Source organism: Eptesicus fuscus, chromosome 3 (genome assembly GCF_027574615.1).
Source record: "Eptesicus fuscus isolate TK198812 chromosome 3, DD_ASM_mEF_20220401, whole genome shotgun sequence".
NCBI classification, from domain to species: Eukaryota; Metazoa; Chordata; class Mammalia; order Chiroptera; family Vespertilionidae; genus Eptesicus; species Eptesicus fuscus.
This window is the reverse complement of record NC_072475.1, coordinates 7914721-7934596: the sequence shown is the minus strand read 5'-3', so window position 1 is coordinate 7934596 and position 19876 is coordinate 7914721. Positions and strand designations below refer to the sequence as shown.

General features: G+C 41.6%; 1 protein-coding gene across 2 annotated transcripts in view; it reads left to right on the top strand.

Annotated features, from left to right (window-relative positions):
• HSF2BP (heat shock transcription factor 2 binding protein) overlaps window positions 1–19876 on the top strand; it is an 89422-nt gene that overhangs the window by 7582 nt on the left and 61964 nt on the right. For both annotated transcript variants that reach the window (XM_054713580.1, XM_054713579.1), the window contains exon 4: window positions 7392–7495. In XM_054713580.1, coding sequence (XP_054569555.1) covers window positions 7392–7495 — 104 coding nt within the window. The remainder of the gene's footprint in view (window positions 1–7391; window positions 7496–19876) is intronic.

Here is a 19876-nt window from a genome sequence, read left to right as displayed (position 1 = left end):
TTTTATTATATAGGACTAGAGGCCCAGTGCATGAAATTTGTGCATGGGGGAGGGTCCCCTCAACCCAGCCTGCACCCTCTCCAATCTGGGACCCCTTGGGGGATGTCCCTAGGATCGGGCCTAAACCAGCAGTCAGACATCCCTCTCACAATCCTAGACTGCTGGCTCCTAACTGCTCACCTGCCTGCCTGACTTATCGCCCCTAATTGCCCCCCCTGCCAGCCTGATCACCCCTAACCGACTCTGCCTGCCGGCCTGGTCATCCCTCACTGCTCCCCGTGCTGGCCCGGTCACCTCTTATTGCCCCCCCCTGCTGGCCTGGTTGCCCCACGCAACCTGTTCGGTCATCTGTCCGGTTTTGGTTGTGAGGGCCCCTGGCTTTTTATATATATGGATACCACAGCTTTTTTATCCACTCGTCTACTGATGGGCACTTGGATTGTTTCCAGATCTTAGCTATTGTAAATTGCACTGCTATGAACATAGGGGTACATATATTCTTTCTGATTGGTATTTTGGTATTCTTAGAATATATTCCCAGAAGTGGGATGGCTGGATCAAAAGGCAGTTCCATTTTTAATTTTTTGAGGAAACTCCATACTGTTTTCCACAGTGGCTGCACCAGTCTGCATTTCCACCAGCAGTGCACGAGGGTTCCCTTTTCTCCACATCCTCACCAGCAATTGTTTGTTGATTTATTGATGGTAGCCATTCTGGCAGGTGTGAGATGATACCTCATTATGGATTTAATTTGCATCTCTCTGATGATTAGTGACATTGAACATTTTTAACAATTGTCTTATTGTTTCATTCCCCTGCTTAAGTCTCCAATGGCTTCTCTTTGCTCTTAGGATAAAGACCAAAAACTAAGCAGAGAACCCATCAAAATCCATTCCCACCAAAAACTTGAACCAAACTGTGCCATAGCTGGAAGGCTGGATATTACTTTACTCAGCCTCAGGCACAGTCTCACTTCCTTATCTGACTGCCTACTTAGGATGCACCACTTTTTAGATTTTGTCAGAGTATTCTGTACTTTTCCTTCAGACACAATGGTTTTATTCCCATCTTAAGGTACAAGTTGGTGGGAGTACAGAGCCCCTGTTTATATTTTCTGTGCCTGGCTGACTGCTTGGGCCTGAGAAACGGCCCTGCCCACCCTCCTAATTTATAGCAGTATCTCATGAAGCTATATACACTACAGGAAACTGGGTGTTAAGAGAAAGAAAAGATTTCCCTGGCTGGTGTGGCTCAGTGGATAGAGTATTGGCCCTTCAATTCCCAGTGAAGGGCATGTACCTGGGTTGCAGGTTTGATCCCGGGCCTGGTTGGGGTTTGTGCAGGAGGCAGCCAATGTGTCTCTCTTCCACTCTCTGAAAATCAATGGTAAAAAATATCCTTGGGTGAGAATTAACAGAGAGTGGGGGGTAATTAGCAGAGAGAGAGAGAGAGAGAGAGAGGATCAGAATGGATTGGGGTGGTTATAGGAGGCTTTACTGTGAACTTGAACTTCAGCTGACCTTTGGACATCTACTTCTCTGGCCTAAGCCTGATCTAAGGTATTTTATTTTATTATTTTTTTTTTTACCTAATTTGGGCTCTTAAATTCTTACCACTTAGGTAATATGAAAGAAAACAAAAATACCCCCCCCCCCTTCCTTTAAAATAAGGATTTGGGGCCTTCCCAGGGGCCTGTCTTCCTAGACCAGTGGTCGGCAAACCGCGGCTTGCAAGCCACATGCGGCTCTTTGGCCCCTTGAGTGTTCTAATGCCACTTCTTCAAAATAGACTCGCCCAGGCTGAAAACCGACTTCTGCGCACGGGCCACGAAGTTTCAATCGCACTGTACATGCGCGCCCACACGTGGTATTTTGTGGAAGAGCCACACTCAAGGGGCCAAAGAGCCGCATGTGGCTCGTGAGCCGCGGTTTGCCGACCACTGTCCTAGACTAATCATGTGAACCATGGTACAGAGAATGGATATCAAGGAGTAAAAACGAATCACTTGGTGGCAACAAGAGCTGTTTGGTACATAGATTCTTCGGCCCTGCCATGGGCCCTTGGCTTTGACTGGTATCAGAGCTCCTGTTGTTTCTAGAGTTGTCGTGTGCCTCCTATTGTAAACAGTGACAAAGGGCACGTGAAGGTAGGAATGAATGCAGGCAGGGAGGGAGTAGAGGGAAACTGTACACTTGACTTGAGGGGTAGTTTCTTTTGGAGGGTAGGTTTGGATCTTGGATGACTGGGATGGGTTCCAGCTATAAAAGTCAGCGAAAGGACTTACATTGATAAGTACCAAGTAGATACTGGACTTAATTGTGACTCTAGCGTAGTAACTCCCTTTAGGAAACTGGGCAGGTAAGTGGTGGAGTTTGGAATAACACTGATGAGGGAATGGCCAGAGAATCTATAGGGAATGAGAGGCATGATTTATTAGAAAAGCGGAAACTCTTTTAGACTTGAATGATGGCATGTATGAAAGTCACAAAAAGCAGTAAGCAGGATTGATTGTGGGTTAATGAGCTATTTTTTCTGCTTGACATAAGGAGCAAGGATTGAGGAATAGTAGAGTCAGGTATAGTTGAGGTCTGTAAGTGTGAGAAGCTTATAGAAGAGAAAATAATCCTGAGTTACTGTTTTTAATTTGAGATGAGAAGCAACTGGAAATAATCACATGAAAATGACATCAGAATAGCCATTAAAATTATGTTTTCAGGGGAACAATTTTTGTATCTGAGTGTAGGATAGGCTTGAGGGATTGGATGGAGGATGGTGAATTAATGAGAGTGTGCTCATTGAGGAAGGTTTGGGACTATGGCTACATGGATAGAGTTGGAGGGAGATATGAAGAAGTGATTGGTCTTGGTAAGGAAGTAAGGGCAGAGTTCAGCAATGGAAATACAGAGATGATGAAGTAATCCATGTACTGCGTCTAACTCATGTGCCTGGTATTTCCCTGTCTATGAAACGAGGACGGTGAGGCTTACCTCACAGGAAGTGGTAAGTCTTAAAGTGGGACCCTCTTTGGGAAGTGCTTGACACAATGCACAGCTCAGGGGTGCCCATGATAAAGGGGACCTCCTCAGGTGGAGGGATTGCTAAACACTTGGTGTCCTGAAGAAGGCACTCTGTTCCTGGCCCAGCACTTCCATTCTGGCTCAAACACTGACACCCCATGAATTTGGAAAAGGGGTAGGGAGGTTTGGAATAGGACTGACCTGGGTGTGAATTGCAGTTCTGAGGCATGAAAGTTAGCTCACCCCCATTTTCTCTCACCTTTCTTGGGCATATTCATTCAGCAGTGAGGGAGTTAGTACTGCCTCAGTGGGTGTCGATAATTTATTTTAAACTGGAGAAACCTGTTGTTGTTTTTTAATTTAAAATTTTTAAAATATTGTTGAGAGTATTACTGATGTCCCTCATTTTTTTTTTTCTATTGCTGGGAACCACACTTAGCATCTCAGCAGCAAGCTGCCAGAGCTTTCAACTGCATTTGTTAGCATCTAGGCTTTATATCAATTTATTTTGTGCATCTATTTGTAAGATGTGTCCTCAGGTAATTGTTCACTTTATGCCATTTTGGCTTATGATGATTTCATAGGAATAGCTCTACTTTTGGATAGCAGGGGAATCCTATACTTTGTGCTGGAAACAAACAACACCCTCCAAATCTCAGCTCAACTAAAGATGGAATCCATCAGTAGCTAATTCTAAATTCTTTTCTAAACCTATTAGAACGTGATAAGAAGGTAAAAGTTAATGGCTGTTAAAAAGCCTTTATTTTTGGATTTGAGACTCTTTCCATAGTTATTTTGGTGGAAACAAATTTTCATAATATGAACAACTGGTAAATTTACAACTATGCCAGGTGATAAAAAGGGGTAGGAGAAATTGATCCTTTTTGTATAGTTTAAATTTCTTTGATTAATCCTTTCATTTATAGTTATCTATACCTTTGCTGTAAATCAGTTGAGCATTAAGAGATACAGTCATTCTCTTGTTATTAAAACTACAAAAAGGATTGTAAAGTTCAGAAGATATATAGGTGTTGAAATGGCCTGTGATTTAGATTGTTTCTATATAAATATTGTTGTAGTCTGTCTAGGCCACCCTTCATTCAGTTAACAGTGAAATGGAGATTTTGCTTTCATTTTGAATGCTAAAGCATATACTGTATTTCATTTTGAATGAAATACAGTATATGCTTAGTGGCAGCCCCTTCCCTGTTCTAATATCGAGGCTAAGATAATGTCTCCACTAGTATATCATTTACTGTTCATATTATTCCTGTCTGTGATTTAAAAAATATTCTTATAACAGAAGAATGAGAAATATAAAGTCATTGTGCTTTTTATTCAAGGATTAGCAGAAGGAATGTATAAAGAAATGAACTTTATTTTTGCGACAAATATTTGTAAAGTGCCTACTATGTGCCATATACTGTTATAGGCATTTGGGATGTATTAGAAAACAAAACATGAACATCTGTGCCCCTGAGGTGTTTTAGATGGCAGGCATGCTGTGGGCCAAGTTGAAAATGCAAGGTGGTCCAAATTCTTACGTTGAGTTCTAACCTCCAATATCTCAGAATGTGACCTTATTTGGAGACAAGGTCTTTACAGAGATAATAGAGTTAAAGTGAGGTAATTAGGATAACTCTCATTCAACATATGTATGTTTTTATAAAAAGGGATTTTGGACACAGGAATATGTATAGAGGGAAGACGAAGATGAACCAAGGATAGAGATATTTGCAGCTCTCAGTAGGAACCAACTCTACTGACACCTTGATCTCAGAATTGTAACCTCTAGAACTGTGAGAGAAAAAATTTCTTGTTTAAGTCAAACAAATAAATAAAATAAAAAAAGAAAGGGCAAGGAGGGAGTTTTGTCAGGAGGCGTGGCAGCGGCAGTGCTCCCATCTGGCCACAAGGCGGTGGCCTCATACTGCGGAAAGACACTGCTTCCTCCTGGGGCGCCTGCCGTGGGGCTGCGGCATCCCTGATACCGAGCTCTGTGGCGCGGCCTGTGCCGTGGTCGTGTTAGCTACAGTGAGGTGGTGTACAGCTATACAGAGCTAGAGGTTATGAAATTACCACAATGAAAGTCTTTTGGGTGGTTAATTTCTACAGGTTTTTACACATAAGGCTCGTAGAGTTGCAGTTTCCTATTTTCATTACCATGTTTGAGTAATATACAGTTTAATAATAGAAGATACATTTAACCCTTTGCACTCGCTTGCTTTTTTCTCGATTCCTTTATTCTACTCGGGATTTAATTTTTTAAATACCCCAGATTTTACAAAGTGCGGCAGTAGAATAAAAAACTGGAGTTTCTTTTCAAACAAACTTATTTATTTGGATTTTTTTATATTTCAAATTATTGATACATTCAATACAATTCGACATACGAGCTGCTACCGATGCTAACCATGTCGAGTCACACTCGACATCCGAGTGCAAAAGGTCAAAGGTTAACTGCAAAAAATTAATGCTATCAATTGTACTTACTTCCTTTCATTTTGCTTCTTTGTCTGTGACCAGTTTGTATTTCATACATAATTATAAGTAATATATACACATATATGTTTTCATTTAGCATAGTTACAAAAGTCAACCATGCAGTTTTTCAAGCATAGCACTTGATTAATAGTTGTTTTCTTGTGTGGCCAGGATTATGGGACAAAAGAAAGAATCCCATACTACTGTACATCCTAAAAGGGCAGAAAAGAAACTGATTTAAGTGAGAAGAAATAGTCTCATGTTACTTCATCTTAGTTTATAAGAAACATGTTTTAAAAGAAGTTTTGCCAGCCAATTTCATAATCTCTGTCTGAATATTTAACTTTAGGTTTTAATCTTCCTTCCAGGGTAAAGGGTCTCGGAAATGTAGACTCTCCAGAGCTTTTGGGATGCCCGTGTTATTCTTGGCAGGACCCCCGAGCTTGTTTGGGCTTCCCCTTGCCTTCTCCCTGAGACCGCAAGGTTACAAAGCCACACCCCTTCTCTTTCATCTGCTCATCATTGGAGGAAGTGTCTGGAGGCCACATTTCTCCTCTGGTGGAGTAATGTTCCATTTTTCAGGGGTCTGCTCCTGAGACTCTTTCACCACCCTGTTTTTCCACCGTTAGTATTCCCACAGCTGGCTTCCCTCCATTGTCATTGGTTGTGTTGATTTCATTTAGTTAGTGATGAGAGACCAGGCTCTTGTCCCAAAGCAGTTGTCCTCAAAGTCTGTTCCCAGACCAGCAGCACCAGCCTCACCTGGTAACTTGTAAGAAATGCAGTGTCTCAGGCCCAATTCAATCCTACTGACTCAGCAGCCTGTTTGAAGGAGTCCTCTCAAGTCTGAGAATCACTGCCCTTAGCTATCGCTACTTTAATCAGAGAAGTGACACCATTAGCTCTGAGCACAGGTGCCTTCCCAATTTTGGTACATGTCAGCATAAAAATTGATGATTTCTCAGCCCTTGAAATATAGGCAGTTAAAAATTTAACTTATGGTCCTGGCCAGTTTTGCTCAGTGGATAGAGCATCGGCCTGTGGACTGAAATGTCCCGGGTTCGGTTCCTGCCCAGGGCACATGCCCGAGTTGTGGGCTTGATCCCCAGTAGGGGGTATGCAGGAGGCAGCCGATAGATGATTCTCTCTCATCATTGATGTTTCTATCTTTCCCTCACCCTTCCTCTCTGAAATCAATAAAAATATATTTAAAAAAATTTAAATTACGTATTTTTTTGATTTTTGAACGCCAGTATTTCTGCCCCATAATACTTTCTATTTAAAGTGATAATACTTTTGACCTTAAATTTATTAACATGGATGTCTTCTGGGACTTTTGTTGGCCATTTGAATGATCGAAATGAATATGGTGTAGAGGAAGTATTCCATAGTCGCCACCTTTCACTATGGCCTTTTCTCGTCCCTATCACCATATTCTCACTCCTCCATTGACTACCACTGCAGCTGTCTCCCTGAGTCACTCTGCCGTTGGTGAGACCAGTTTTGTGAATCAGCCCGGCTGGCACTGTCTACCACTGAGCTGCCTTCTGCTTTTTCTGGAACAGATACAAGTTTGTGCCATGAGACAGTCGGGCTTCTCAGCCTTGCCTCCAGTCCTTTAAATATACACTTTCTTAGATCCTGAGTACAAGTTTGGCGGTAAAGTGAGGTCTTATAAACAGAAAACAAAACAAAAAAGTGCTTTTTACTATGGGCTAAAAACTGGCAAACATAAAAAGCAGGACTTTTAGAATATTGATTATTCAAGGACTGGTTATGCATATACTACCTAAGAAATCAGTATAGATTTTCCTAAGAGATCAGGTAAAATGGATGCTTAAGAGAGATTAGTGATTTGAAATACTGGGTATTTATGTCTATTTCTTGTAGACCTAGAAAGGAAGGAGCAAGAATTAGAGCAACTGAGAATGGATTGTGAGCACTTTAAAGCACGCCTGGAGACTGTGCAAGCCGACAGCATGAAAGAGAAGAAGGTATGATGCTCATAGACCGCTGCTTAAAACACCAGCATTGTGGCTGTGTCCACTCAGTGGTGCTGGCGACTTGTCTTTCTAGCCTTTAAGCCTCAGGAGATTGTATTTTTAAGTGTATATATTTTGAATGGGTTGGAAAATAGATGAACATTTGGATTTTATAACCATTTATTGTGGAGATTATTTACTTGGTGCTTTTTAAAAAATGTTTTATTGATTTTTTTACAGAGAGGAAGGGAGAGAGATAGAAACATCGATGAGAGAGAAACATCAATCAGTTGCCTCCTGCACGCCCCCTATTGGGGATGTGCCTGCAACCAAGGTACATGCCCTTGACCCGAATCGAACCTGGAATCTTTCAGTCCGCAGGCTGACGCTCTATCCACTGAGCCAAACCAGTTTCGGCTACTTGGTGCTTTTTAATAGTCCTGTTAATTTTTATGTTTAAAAGGCCATTCCAAAACATAAAAATTCATAATAAAAGTATAGAATAAAAATATTGTACACATAATTTATAATCAGAGGTGATGTATTAAATCAGAAATATTTGTAATTAATTTAGGGGATCATCTAATCTAACAATAGACAAATATGCAAATTGACCGCACCTTCGCTACACCTAAGCCACGCCCACCAGCCAAGCCACACCCACCAACCAATCAGGACGAGCATGCAAATTATCCCAACAAAGATGGCAGCTAATTTGCATATCAAGACAGCGTCTAAAGAAGCCAAGAGCTGCAGAAGGGAGTAAAGCTTAGAAGAAGCAAGCAAGCCAGGGGGGAGGAGAAGGGAGGAGCGAAGTCAGGGCCGGGGGCTAAGGGAAAAGCAGGTGGGCTGGCAGAGAAGGCGGGGTGGGCGACAAGGGAGGAGCGGAGGCGGGGCCGGGGGCGAAGGGAAAAGCAGGCGGCTGGAGGAGAAGGCGGGGCGGGCGACAAGGGAGGAACGGAGGCGGGGTAGAGTGCAGCAGGAAATCCTATTGCAGGATTTTTTTTTAAAAAATATATTTTATTGACATTTTACAGAGAAGAAGGGAGAGAGGTAGAGAGTCAGAAACATCAACGAGAGAGAAACATCGATCAGCCGCCTCCTGCACAACCCCCACTGGGGATGTGCCCGCAACCAAGGTACATGCCCCCGACCGGAATCGAACCTGGGACCTTTCAGTCTGCAGGCCGACGCTCTATCCACTGAGCCAAACCGGTTTCGGCCTATTGCAGGATTTTTCCTGCAACGGGAACGCTAGTTTACTGATATTTAAAAATAACCAATTTTATTTAATACCAGAGGCCCGGTGCACAAAATTTGTGTACAGGGTAGGGGGGGTTCCCTCAGCCCGGCCTGCACCCTCTCGTAATCCGGGACCCTTTGGGGGATGTCTAACTGCTGGTTTAGGCCCGATCCCATAGTTGGACATCCCTCTTGCAATCCGGGACTGCTGGCTCCTAATCACTCACCTGCCTGCCTGCCTGATTGCCCCTAACCACTCTGCCTGCCTGATTGCCCCTAACCACTCTTCCTGCCTGCCTGATCGCCCCTAACCACTCTGCCTGCCTGCCTGATCGCCCCTAACCACTCTGCCTTGGCCCCCGCCACCACGGCTTCATCCGAAAGGATATCTGGAAGGATGTCCGGAATGACATCCAGAAGGTCATTCAGCTGTCCGGTCTAATTAGCGTATTATGCTTTTATTATTATAGATTAGGGGAGGCTAATAATATTTCTTGAAAATTACACATTAATTTTTACTTTTGGAATGGAAATAATTCCTTCTTCTGTAAAATGAACTATTCCTCCCCTTCTGCTAAAATTTGGAGCTTGAATGTGTGTGTTTTTAACATATATATTTTTATTGATTTCAGAGAGGAGAGGAGAGGGAGAGAAAGATGGAAACATTAATGAAGAGAGAGAATCATTGCTTGGCTACCTCCTGCATGCCCCACACTGGGGATTGAGCCTGCAACCTGGGCATGTGCCCTGACCAGGAATCAACCATGACTTCTCCTGGTTCATAGGTTGATGCTCAACCACTGAACCATGCTGGCTGAGCTTGAATGTATTTTTATTTTTGAATAGTAAAACAATAATTGTACTAGTAATAACTAGCTAGTGTGTATTGTTTACTGCATGCTGGCAGGTGGTCAGTGGTTGTCCATGCATCTCACTTGCTTCTCCCCGCACAGCAGGGGCAGCAGGTACTTCTAACTTACAGGAATGTCCCCCTCCCTGTGTACAAAGTTTTGTTTCATACTGCCTTCTCATGTGAAGGAATTCTGAGTGTGGCTGCAAAGAGGTTTTCCAAAACGAGCGAAATTTTTATAGATTGAGCAAGTAGAAAAGGTTAGGGAAAAAGTTTTAGTCTCAAAACTGACTTAGGTGGAACATCGCATAATGAAAGGTTAAATTTTAGCTTTGCTGTATTCTGCTTAGATCATGATAAACTAAAATGGCATTGTCTGGGCCTAAAGTGTCGTAGTTGGAAAGAAGTTGACCAATAGGCAAGAAGGAATTTGATCAATGTTAACAATGCAGTTCATTGGTTCAGTTCCTTCTTCTTCTTCTTTTTTTTAATGAATCTTTATTGTTCAGATTACAATTGTTTCTCCTTTTTCCCCACATATCTCCCCACCACCCAGTTCCCACCCCCCTCTGCCCTTACCTCCCCCCCCCGCTGTCCTTATCCATAGGTGTATGATTTTTGTCCAGTCTCTTCCCATACTCCCCACACAGATACCCCTTTCCCCCTGAGAATTATCAATCCACTCCCATTGTATGCCTCTGATTCTAATAAGTTTACCAGTTTATTCTGTTCCTCAGATTTTTTTTTTTTAAATATTTTTATTGAGGTATTATATGTGTACATATCTTACTATTACCCCCCACCCCACACCCACACATGCCCTCCCCCCCCCAGAGTTTTGCGTCCATTGTTTATGCTTATATGTATGCATACAAGTCCTTCGTTTGATTTCATAACTCCCCCACCTTTCCCAAACTTTCCCCCTGTACTTTGAAAGTCTGTTTGATGCTTTACTGTCTCTGTATCTATCTTTTTGTTCACCACTTTATAATGTTCTTTACTATCCCTAAATGAGTGAGATCATGTGGTATTTTTCTTTCATTGACTGGCTTATTTCACTTAGCATAATGTTCTCCAATTCCATCCAGGTTGCTGCAAATGATGAGAATTCCTTCTTTTTTATGGCAGCATAGTATTCCATTGTGTAGATGTACCACAGTTTTCCGATCCAGTCATCTGCTGATGGGCACCTAGGCTGTTTCCAAATCTTAGCTATTGTAAATTGTGCTGCTATGAACATAGTGGTGCATATATCCTTTCTGATTGGTGTTTCTAGTTTCTTCGGATATATTCCCAGGAGTGGGATTACTGGGTCAAATGGGAGTTCCATTTTCATTTTTTTGAGGAAACTCCATACTGTTCTCCACAGTGGCTGCACCAGTCTGCATTCCCACCAGCAGTGCACGAGGGTTCCTTTTTCTCCGCATCCTCGCCAACACTTGTTGTTTGTTGATTTGTTGATGATAGCCATTCTGACAGGTGTGAGATGGTACCTCATTGTTGTTTTGATTTGCATCTCTCGGATAATAAGTGACTTTGAACATGTTTTCATGTGTCTCTTGGCCTTCCTTCTGTCTTCTTTTGAAAATATTCTGTTTAGGTCTGTTGCCCATTTTTTTATTGGATCATTTATCTTCCTCTTATTAAGTTGCATAAGCTGCCTGTAGATATTGGAGATTAAACCTTTATCAGTGATAGCATTTGCAAATATGTTTTCCCATGCGGTGGGCTTTCTTGTTGTTTTGTTGATGGTTTCTTTTGCTGTAAAAAAGCTTTTTATTTTGATGTAGTCCCATTTGTTAATTTTCTCTTTAGCTTCCATTGCCCTAGGGGCAGTGTCAGTGAAGAAGTTCTTTTGGCATATGTCTGAGATTTTGTTGCCTGTGGAGTCCTCTAGTATTTTTATGGTTTCCCGTCTTATGTTTAAGTCCTGTATCCATTTTGAGTTTATTTTTGTGTATGGTGTAAGTTGGTGATCTAGTTTCATTTTTTTGCATGTATCTGTCCAGTTTACCCAACACCATTTATTGAAGAGACTGTCTTGACTCCATTGTATGTTCATGCCTCCTTTGTCGAATATTAATTGAGCATAGTGGTTTGGGTCGATATCTGGGTTCTCTATTCTGTTCCATTGATCAATATGTCTGTTCTTGTGCCAGTACCAGGCTGTTTTGAGAACAGTGGCTTTGTAATACAGCTTGAAATCTGGTATTGAGATCCCACCTACTTTATTCTTCTTTCTGAGGATTGCTGAGGCTAGTCGGGGTCTTTTTTTATTCCAGATGAATTTTTGGAGAGTTCTTTCTAGGTCTGTGAAATATGCTGTTGGTATTTTGATGGGGAGTGCATTGAATCTGTAGATTGCTTTGGGTAGTATGGACATTTTAATGATGTTGATTCTACCAATCCAGGAACATGGTATATTCTTCCATCTGTTTACGTCTTCCTCTATCTCTTTTTTCAGTGTCCTGTAGTTTTCTGCGTATAGGTCTTTTACCTCCTTAGTTAAGTTTATTCCTAGGTATCTTAATTTTTTTGGTGCGATGGTAAATGGGATTGCTTTTTTAGTCTCTCTTTCTGTAAGTTCATTATTGGTGTATAGAAAAGCCATAGATTTCCTGGCGTTAATTTTATATCCCGCTACATTGCCGAATTCATTTATTAAGTCTATTAGTTTTTTGATGGAATCTTTTGGGTTTTTTATGTACAATATCATGTCATCTGCAAATAAGGACAGCTTCACTTCTTCTTTTCCAATTTGGATGCCTCTTATTTCTTCTTCTTGCCTAATTGCGATAGCTAATACTTCCAGTACTATGTCAAACAGGAGTGGTGAGAGTGGGCATCCCTGTCTTGTTCCTGTTCTTAGGGGAAATGGTTTTAGTTTTTGCCCATTGAGTATGATGTTTGCTGTGGGTTTATCATAAATAGCTTTTATTATGTTGAGGTACGAGCCTTCTATTCCCACCTTGTTGAGAGTTTTTATCAAGAAAGGGTGTTGGATTTTGTCAAATGCTTTTTCTGCATCTATTGATATGACTATGTGATTTTTATCTCTCAATTTGTTTATGTGATGTATCACGTTTATTGATTTGCGGATATTGTACCATCCTTGCATTCCTGGAATAAATCCTACTTGGTCATGGTGTATGATCTTTCTGATGTATTGCTGGAGCCGATTTGCTAGAATTTTGTTGAGGATTTTGGCATCAATGTTCATGAGGGATATTGGCCTGTAATTCTCTTTCATTGAGTTGTCTTTATCTGGTTTTGGTATTAGGGTGATGCTGGCTTCATAGAAGGAGCCTGGAAGTGTTCCTTCCTCTTGAATTTTTTGGAATAGTCTGAGGAGGATAGGTTTTAGTTCTTCCTTGAAAGTTTGATAAAACTCTCCTGTGAAGCCATCTGGCCCCGGGCTTTTGTTTGCTGGAAGCTTTTTGATGACTGCTTCAATTTCTTCCATAGTTACTGGCATGTTGAGCTGTTTAGAATCTTCCTGATTAAGTTTTGGAAGGTTGTATTTTTCTAGGAATATGTCGATTTCCTCTAGGTTGTCCAGTTTGTTGGAATAGAGTTGTTCGTAGTATTTTGTAACAATCCTTTGTATCTCAGCGGGATCTGTTGTTATTTCACCTCTTTCATTTCTGATTTTGTTTATTTGGGTCCTCTCTCTTTGCTTCTTGGTGAGCCTGGCTAGAGGTCCATCAATCTTGTTTATCCTTTCAAAGAACCAGCTCTTGGTTTTGTTGATCTTTTGTATTGTTTCTTTGGTCTCTATGTCGTTCATCTCCGCTCTGATCTTTATTATTTCTTTCCTTCTGCTTACACTGGGCTTATCTTGTTGCTCTCTCTCTAACTCTTTGAGTTGTTGGGTTAGGTAATTTATTACCATTGTTTCTTGTTTTTTGAAGTAGGCTTGTAGAGCTATGAACTTCCCTCTCAGGACTGCTTTCATTGTGTCCCATAGATTTTGGATTGTTGTGTTTTCATTGTCGTTTGTTGCCATGATGTTTTTTATTTCTTCCTTGATGTCTTTGGTAACCCAGTCATGGTTTAATAACATGCTGTTTAGTCTCCAAGTATTTGATTTCTTTGGGTTGTTTTTATTGTAGTTGATTTCCAGTTTTATGCCACTGTGATCTGAGAAGATACTTGATATGATTTCTATCTTCTTGAATTTGTAGAGACTTTGCCTATGACCTAACATATGGTCTATCTTTGAAAATGACCCATGTGCACTTGAGAAGAATGTATATTCTGTGGCTTTGGGGTGAAATGTTCTGAAGATGTCGATTAATTCCATCTGTTCTAGTGAGTCATTTAGGTTTGATGTTTCTTTGCTGATTTTTTGTTTAGAGGATTTGTCCAATGGTGATAGTGGGGTATTGAAGTCTCCTACTATGATTGTATTACTGTCAATCTCTCCTTTGATATCTTCCAGGAGTTTTTTAATGTATCTTGGTGCTCCTGTATTGGGTGCATATATGTTTACCAGAGTTATTTCTTCTTGTTGGATTTCTCCCTTTAGTATTATGAAGTGGCCTTCATTATCTCTTGTTATGTCCTTCACTTTGAGATCTAATTTGTCAGATATAAGTATTGCAACCCCAGCTTTTTTTTCATTTCCATTTGCCTGGAAAACCTTTTTCCATCCCTTTACTCTCAGTCTGTATGCATCCTTTTTTTTGAGGTGGGTTTCCTGTAGACAGCAGATATCTGGGTTTTGTTTTCTTATCCAGTCTGTTACCCTGTGTCTTTTGACTGGGGCATTCAATCCATTTACATTTAAAGTTATTATTGATAGGTACTTATTTGACGCCATTTTTATTCTATACCCCTGTGTACCTTCTTTGCTTCCTATTTCTTTCTTTTTTTTTTTACAGCAGACCCTTTAGCATTTCTTTCATTGCTGGTTTGGTGGTGATAAACTCCCTTAGTCCTTTTTTGTCTGTGAAGCTCCTGATTTCACCTTCAATTTTGATTGATAGCCTTGCTGGGTACAGTATTCTTGGATTTAGACCCTTCCTTTGCATGACTTGGTATATTTCATTCCATTCCCTTCTGGCCTGATGAGTTTCTGTTGAGAAATCAGTTGCTAGTCTGATGGGGGTTCCTTTGTATGTAACTGTCTGTCTCTCTCTGGCCGCTTGTAAGATTCTTACTTTGTCGTTGGTGTTTGCCAACTTAACTATAATGTGCCTTGGCGTCGGTCTTTTGGGGTTCATTTTGCTTGGAACTCTGTGAGCTTCTTGGATTTGTGTGGGTTTTTTCTTCCCTATATCAGGGAAGTTTTCTGTTATTATTTCTTCAAACAGGTTTTCTATTCCTTGCTCAGTTTCCTTTCCTTCTGGCACCCCTATTATCCTGATGTTGTTTTGTTTTGTATTGTCCCGAAGTTCCCTTACGCTCTCCTCAATCTTTCTAATTTTTGTTTCTAGAAGCTGTTGTAATTGGGTATTTTTTTCCATCTTGTCTTCTAGCTCACTTATGCGGTCCTCTGCTTCATCTAGTCTACTCTTGATGCTTTCTATTGAGTTCTTTACAGCAGCGATGTCATTTTTCATTTCTTCTTGGTTCTTCTTCATTTCTTCTTGGTTCTTACTCATATTGTCGAATTTGTCTTCCATCCTTTTCAGCCACCCTATGACCATTTCTCTGAATTCTTTCTCTGATAGGTTGTTTGCCTCTAAATCGTTTACTTCCTTTTCTGGTGATGCCTGTTTCTCTTTCCTGTGGGGGCTGTTTCTTTGTCTCCCCATGGTCTCTCTTCTCCGGATGTCTGGTTATATAGATTTCTCTCTCTGGCGTTGATTTAAAGGTATAAAATACAACACAACCAGGCACAACAGACAAGGCACTGAACAGAATTGTATTCACGATATTAATAACCTCCAATAAAGGTAACCACCAGAGAAAGACAAATTAGGGAATAGGAGTGGAAGAGGGAGAGTAAAAAGAAAGAACAACAACAACAACAAAAACAAAACAAAACAAAAAAAACAACGAGTGTGAATCTGAACTTGGGAAAAGAGCAGAAAGAAAGAAAAGAAAAAGAAATAACAGAAAAGAAAAAAAAAGAAAAAAAAAGTAAGAGAGACAAGAATGATACTAAGAGAGAAAAGGGGAACAAACTATATATATGGGGAGTAAACTCCACTAGAACAACCACTATTCCCAGCAAATTCCAGCAACACGAGCCTGGAGATTAATACAAACTGCAACAGCAGATAATATCAAGTGAGGCAAGGGAAAACAAAAGTAAAAAACAAACAAAAACAAAGCAAACAAAAGAACCAACCAAACCAACAAAAAGAATAATCAAAACTATCTCATAAAAAAGCCTAAAAATTCAATCTAATCAACATTCAAGCAAACAACAACAAAAGGCCCGAGAGAAAAATAATTTTTTTAAGGTAGCGTAGAGAGAGGTTTGTATGGATTTGGAGCAGGGGGTTGGGAATTAGATATATAAGTAGGGTGAAGTTTTAGCAGGGAGTAAACTGAAAAAGTAGGGAAAATCTAAAGCCAGAAAGGGTTAAGATAAACTGGGGACCAAAATGGGAAAGGTTAGGAGGAGAGTGATGGCATAATGTTAGCTTTGAGATAGGGTAAAGCGATTGTAAGGGAAAGATGCAAATCGAATGTAGGACACTAATCCAAAAAAAAAAGAAAGAGAAAATCAAATGACATTAAAAAAAAAAAAAAAAAAAAAAAAAAAAAGTAAAATAATAGTAATAATAGTGTTGATTGAAAATAAAAATGTAATAATTAAAATGGTGAAAATCGAGTGAGGAAAAAGAAAAAAAAATTAGTTTCTTAAGTAAAAGATGCAAAAATGAAAATAAAAAAATATTAGAATAAAAAATTTTAAAAATTGAAAAAAGAATTGAAAATTAAAAAATAGGAAGACTAAAATGTGCAGTAGCGGCTGTCATTCACTTCCTCTATTATTCTGTTTGGTACGCCTTTTTCCCAGTCTGGGCGGTATTTCAGTTCAGCTTCATTCCAGGGCTCCTCAGTGTTGGAAGCCAGTCCTGCTTTTTAAGCCAGCCGTGTCTTAATTTCTCGTATTTATTTTTAATTACACCAGAGACAATTAGCGTTTCAGCCCCTGGGTGGCAGTGTTTCTGAATTGACTTCCGGGCCTCTCTAGCTCTTTTTTCTTTTTTTTTTTTTTTTTTCCCCTCTATGGCACTCACTACCGGTTTGTGGAGGTATGCGCCTCAGAGCTGCCTCTCTGATGGTCACACGCAGCTCTGGTCCCCAGGTTCCGAAAAAACACCTTCCCCCTGCAGTCTTTCAGGGTTTCCACCTGGGTTTTTCTATGTGTTGGGCTTAGCAATCAGAGTCGGAAAGAGCCCAGGTGTGCGGACCGTGGGTCTGTGCCCCAGACTAAGGAGCCTGCACTCCTTTGAAAATTATTAGTCTGACCCTCCTCGTCAGATTAAAATGAGTTGCTTTCAAGAGGTCACTTCTGTTAGCAGCTCAGAAGACCCCCCTCCTCATTCACGGATCAGGGCAGTTCCAACTGCCTCCGATTTTTCTAGGCACAGGCCTCCCGGCTCCTGCCGGTCCTGCGGTCCTGCGGCTGCCGCGCTTCCCTCACCCAGCGCTTCCCTCACCCACCGCGGGGATTAGAAACCGCCCCTCATTTCAGGCGAAATCTGACCTTTCCGTGGTGCAGTGAAGAGTTTCTTTGAATCCGACTCTTTGCGCTGATAGGGGACCGGTGGTCTGGTGCTCCCAGCAGTTCAGTGTTTGCAGTTGTCGCGGAAAGTCAGGTTTCCAAGAAAATCCTCCTTTCCTTGCAAGATGGCGAGGCGCCCGGCGAGCCCGCAGCTCCAGGAGGGGACCCAGCCCCTGTGGGTGCTGCGCGGTCGGAGGAACACTGCCCAGCACTCCCCCGCCTTCTCCTGGAGTTTAGCTGTCCCTTGGCTTGCCCTCATACACTCCCTCTGCGAGCCTCTGCTGCTCCGACTCTCCGCCCCAGGAACAGACTCCAAACCCGTCTCTATTCCGTCGCCATTTTCTCTCGCGCTCCTGTTCCTCAGATTTTTAATTCACTTGACTTTTAGATTCACTTGTTGATAGATTGTATTTGTTGTTCATAATTTTTATCTTTCTTCTTCTTTTTTCCTCTTTTTAAAGAATACCTTTCAGCATTTCATATAATGCTGGTTTGGTGGTGATGAACTCCTTTAGCTTTTTCTTATCTGTGAAGGTCTTTATCTGCCCTTCAATTCTGAATGATAACTTTGCTGGGTAGAGTAGTCTTGGTTGTAGGTTCCTGCTATTCATCACTTTGAATATTTCTTGCCACTCCCGTCTGGCCTGCATGGTTTCTGTTGAGAAATTAGCTGATAATCGTATGGGAGCTCCCTTGTAGGTAACTAACTGTTTTTCTCTTGCTGCTTGTAAGATTCTCTCTTTGTCTTTTGCTCTTGGCATTTTAATTATGATGTGTCTTGGTGTGGTCCTCTTTGGATTCCTTTTGTTTGGGGTTCTGTGTGCTTCCTGGACTTGTAAGTCTATTTCTTTCATCAGGTGGGGGAAGTTTTCGTTCATTATTTCTTCAAATAGGTTTTCAGCATCTTGCTCTCTCTCTTCTTCTGGTACCCCCATAATTCTGATGTTGGTTCGCTTGAAGTTGTCCCAGAGGCTTCTTACACTATCTTCAACTTTCTGAATTCTCTTCTCTTCATGCTTCTCTGGAGGAGTGTCCTTGGCCTCTTTGTATTCCAAATCTTTGAGTTGATTCTTGCAATCCTCTAGTCTGCTTTTGGGTCTCTGTATAATATTTTTTATCTCAGTCAATGTATGTTTAATTTCTAGTTGGTCCTCATGGAATTTATCGGCCTTTTCCATGAAATTCTTGAAAAACCTTATAACCGTGGTTTTGAACTCTATGTCCAATCGCTTGTTTTCCTCCATTTCTTTGGTTTGTGATCTGTTTCCTTGCCTTCTCATATTCTCTGCTTCCCTGAGTTGGTAGGGTAGTTTTGTGTACTAGGTGTCCTATTGGTTCAACGGGTCAGCCTCCCAGTTACTTGAGGTGGACACTCTTGGTGTACCCTTGTGTACTGTGTGTTCCCCAGCAGGAGCTACAGCTAGGGCTAGTTTTCTCCTCCTTTGCTTGGGCGGTTTTGGAGCAGTCTGACTGGAGCTGCAGTTGGTTAAGCTGCCACAGAACAGGCCATTTATATGTAAAAGCCGCTGTGTGGAGCCTGGGTGGGTTTGTAGAATGTGCGGGGCGGGGCCTCAGGGCGGGGCCTCAGGGCTGGGCAGGGTCTCAGGGTGTCACTAGGCTGGGGCATGGCCAACAGCGATGGCTGCCGTCAGCCATCTCTGCCTTTCCCGTTTCCAAGTCCCTGCGCCCCACGGTCCAGCGCAGTAAACAATGATTGCTGGGCGCACCACCGCAAAAAAGTCACTCTCACTTTCCGACCCGATGGCCGAGAGTCCAGCTTCTCCCCGTAGGTGTCTGGGTCCCCCGAGTGTCCCCAGAAACTGGATTTCAGAGTGATCGGGAGCTTGTCTCCCTGCGGGTTGAAGAAAAGCCACGCACCCAGCTGCCCGCCGCCGGCCCGATTCGCGTGCCTCCGTACCTCAGCTTTTCAGCGATTGTGCTCCTTTCTGTTCTTAGCTGTCAGTCTTCTACTCAGCCAGCTTTCCCGTGGTTCTGGGTGGTAGACGTTTTTGTCTTTTAGTTGTGTTTTTGAAATTGTTGTGTGAGGCAGCAGATTAGTTGTTTAACTATGCCGCCATCTTGGTTCCCTCCCAGTTCCTTCTTAAATTGCTGAGACATCCTTGTTGAAGCTTACATTGGAACAGAATCATAGATTTCCTGTTTTTTTTTTTTTTTAAGTTGAAAGCATAGGAAAAATGCATGTTTTGTTGGCATGTTAGCTGTAATGCTTAAAAATAAACCATCCTGCTAGTGCCAGTATAGAGGATGAAAGGGCTTTGGTAAAGCAGCTTCACATCACCAGTGTGTTGTTGCCTTCACATCGATCTTAGTTAAAGGGGGAATATTTTATTTTATTATTTATTTATTTGTTAATCCTTTTTTCCATTGATTTTTTTTAGAGAGAGTGGAAGGGAGGACAGGAAGGAGAGAAGAAAAGAAAGAGAGAGAAACATTAATATGAGGGACACATCGATTGGTTGCCTCCCGTATGTGCTCTGCACATGCCCCAACCAGGACCGGGGATGGAATCTGCAATCCAAGTATGTGCCCTTGACCTGGATTCAAACCAGTTACTCTACGGTGCTCATTTGGGCTAATGCTCTAACCACTGAGA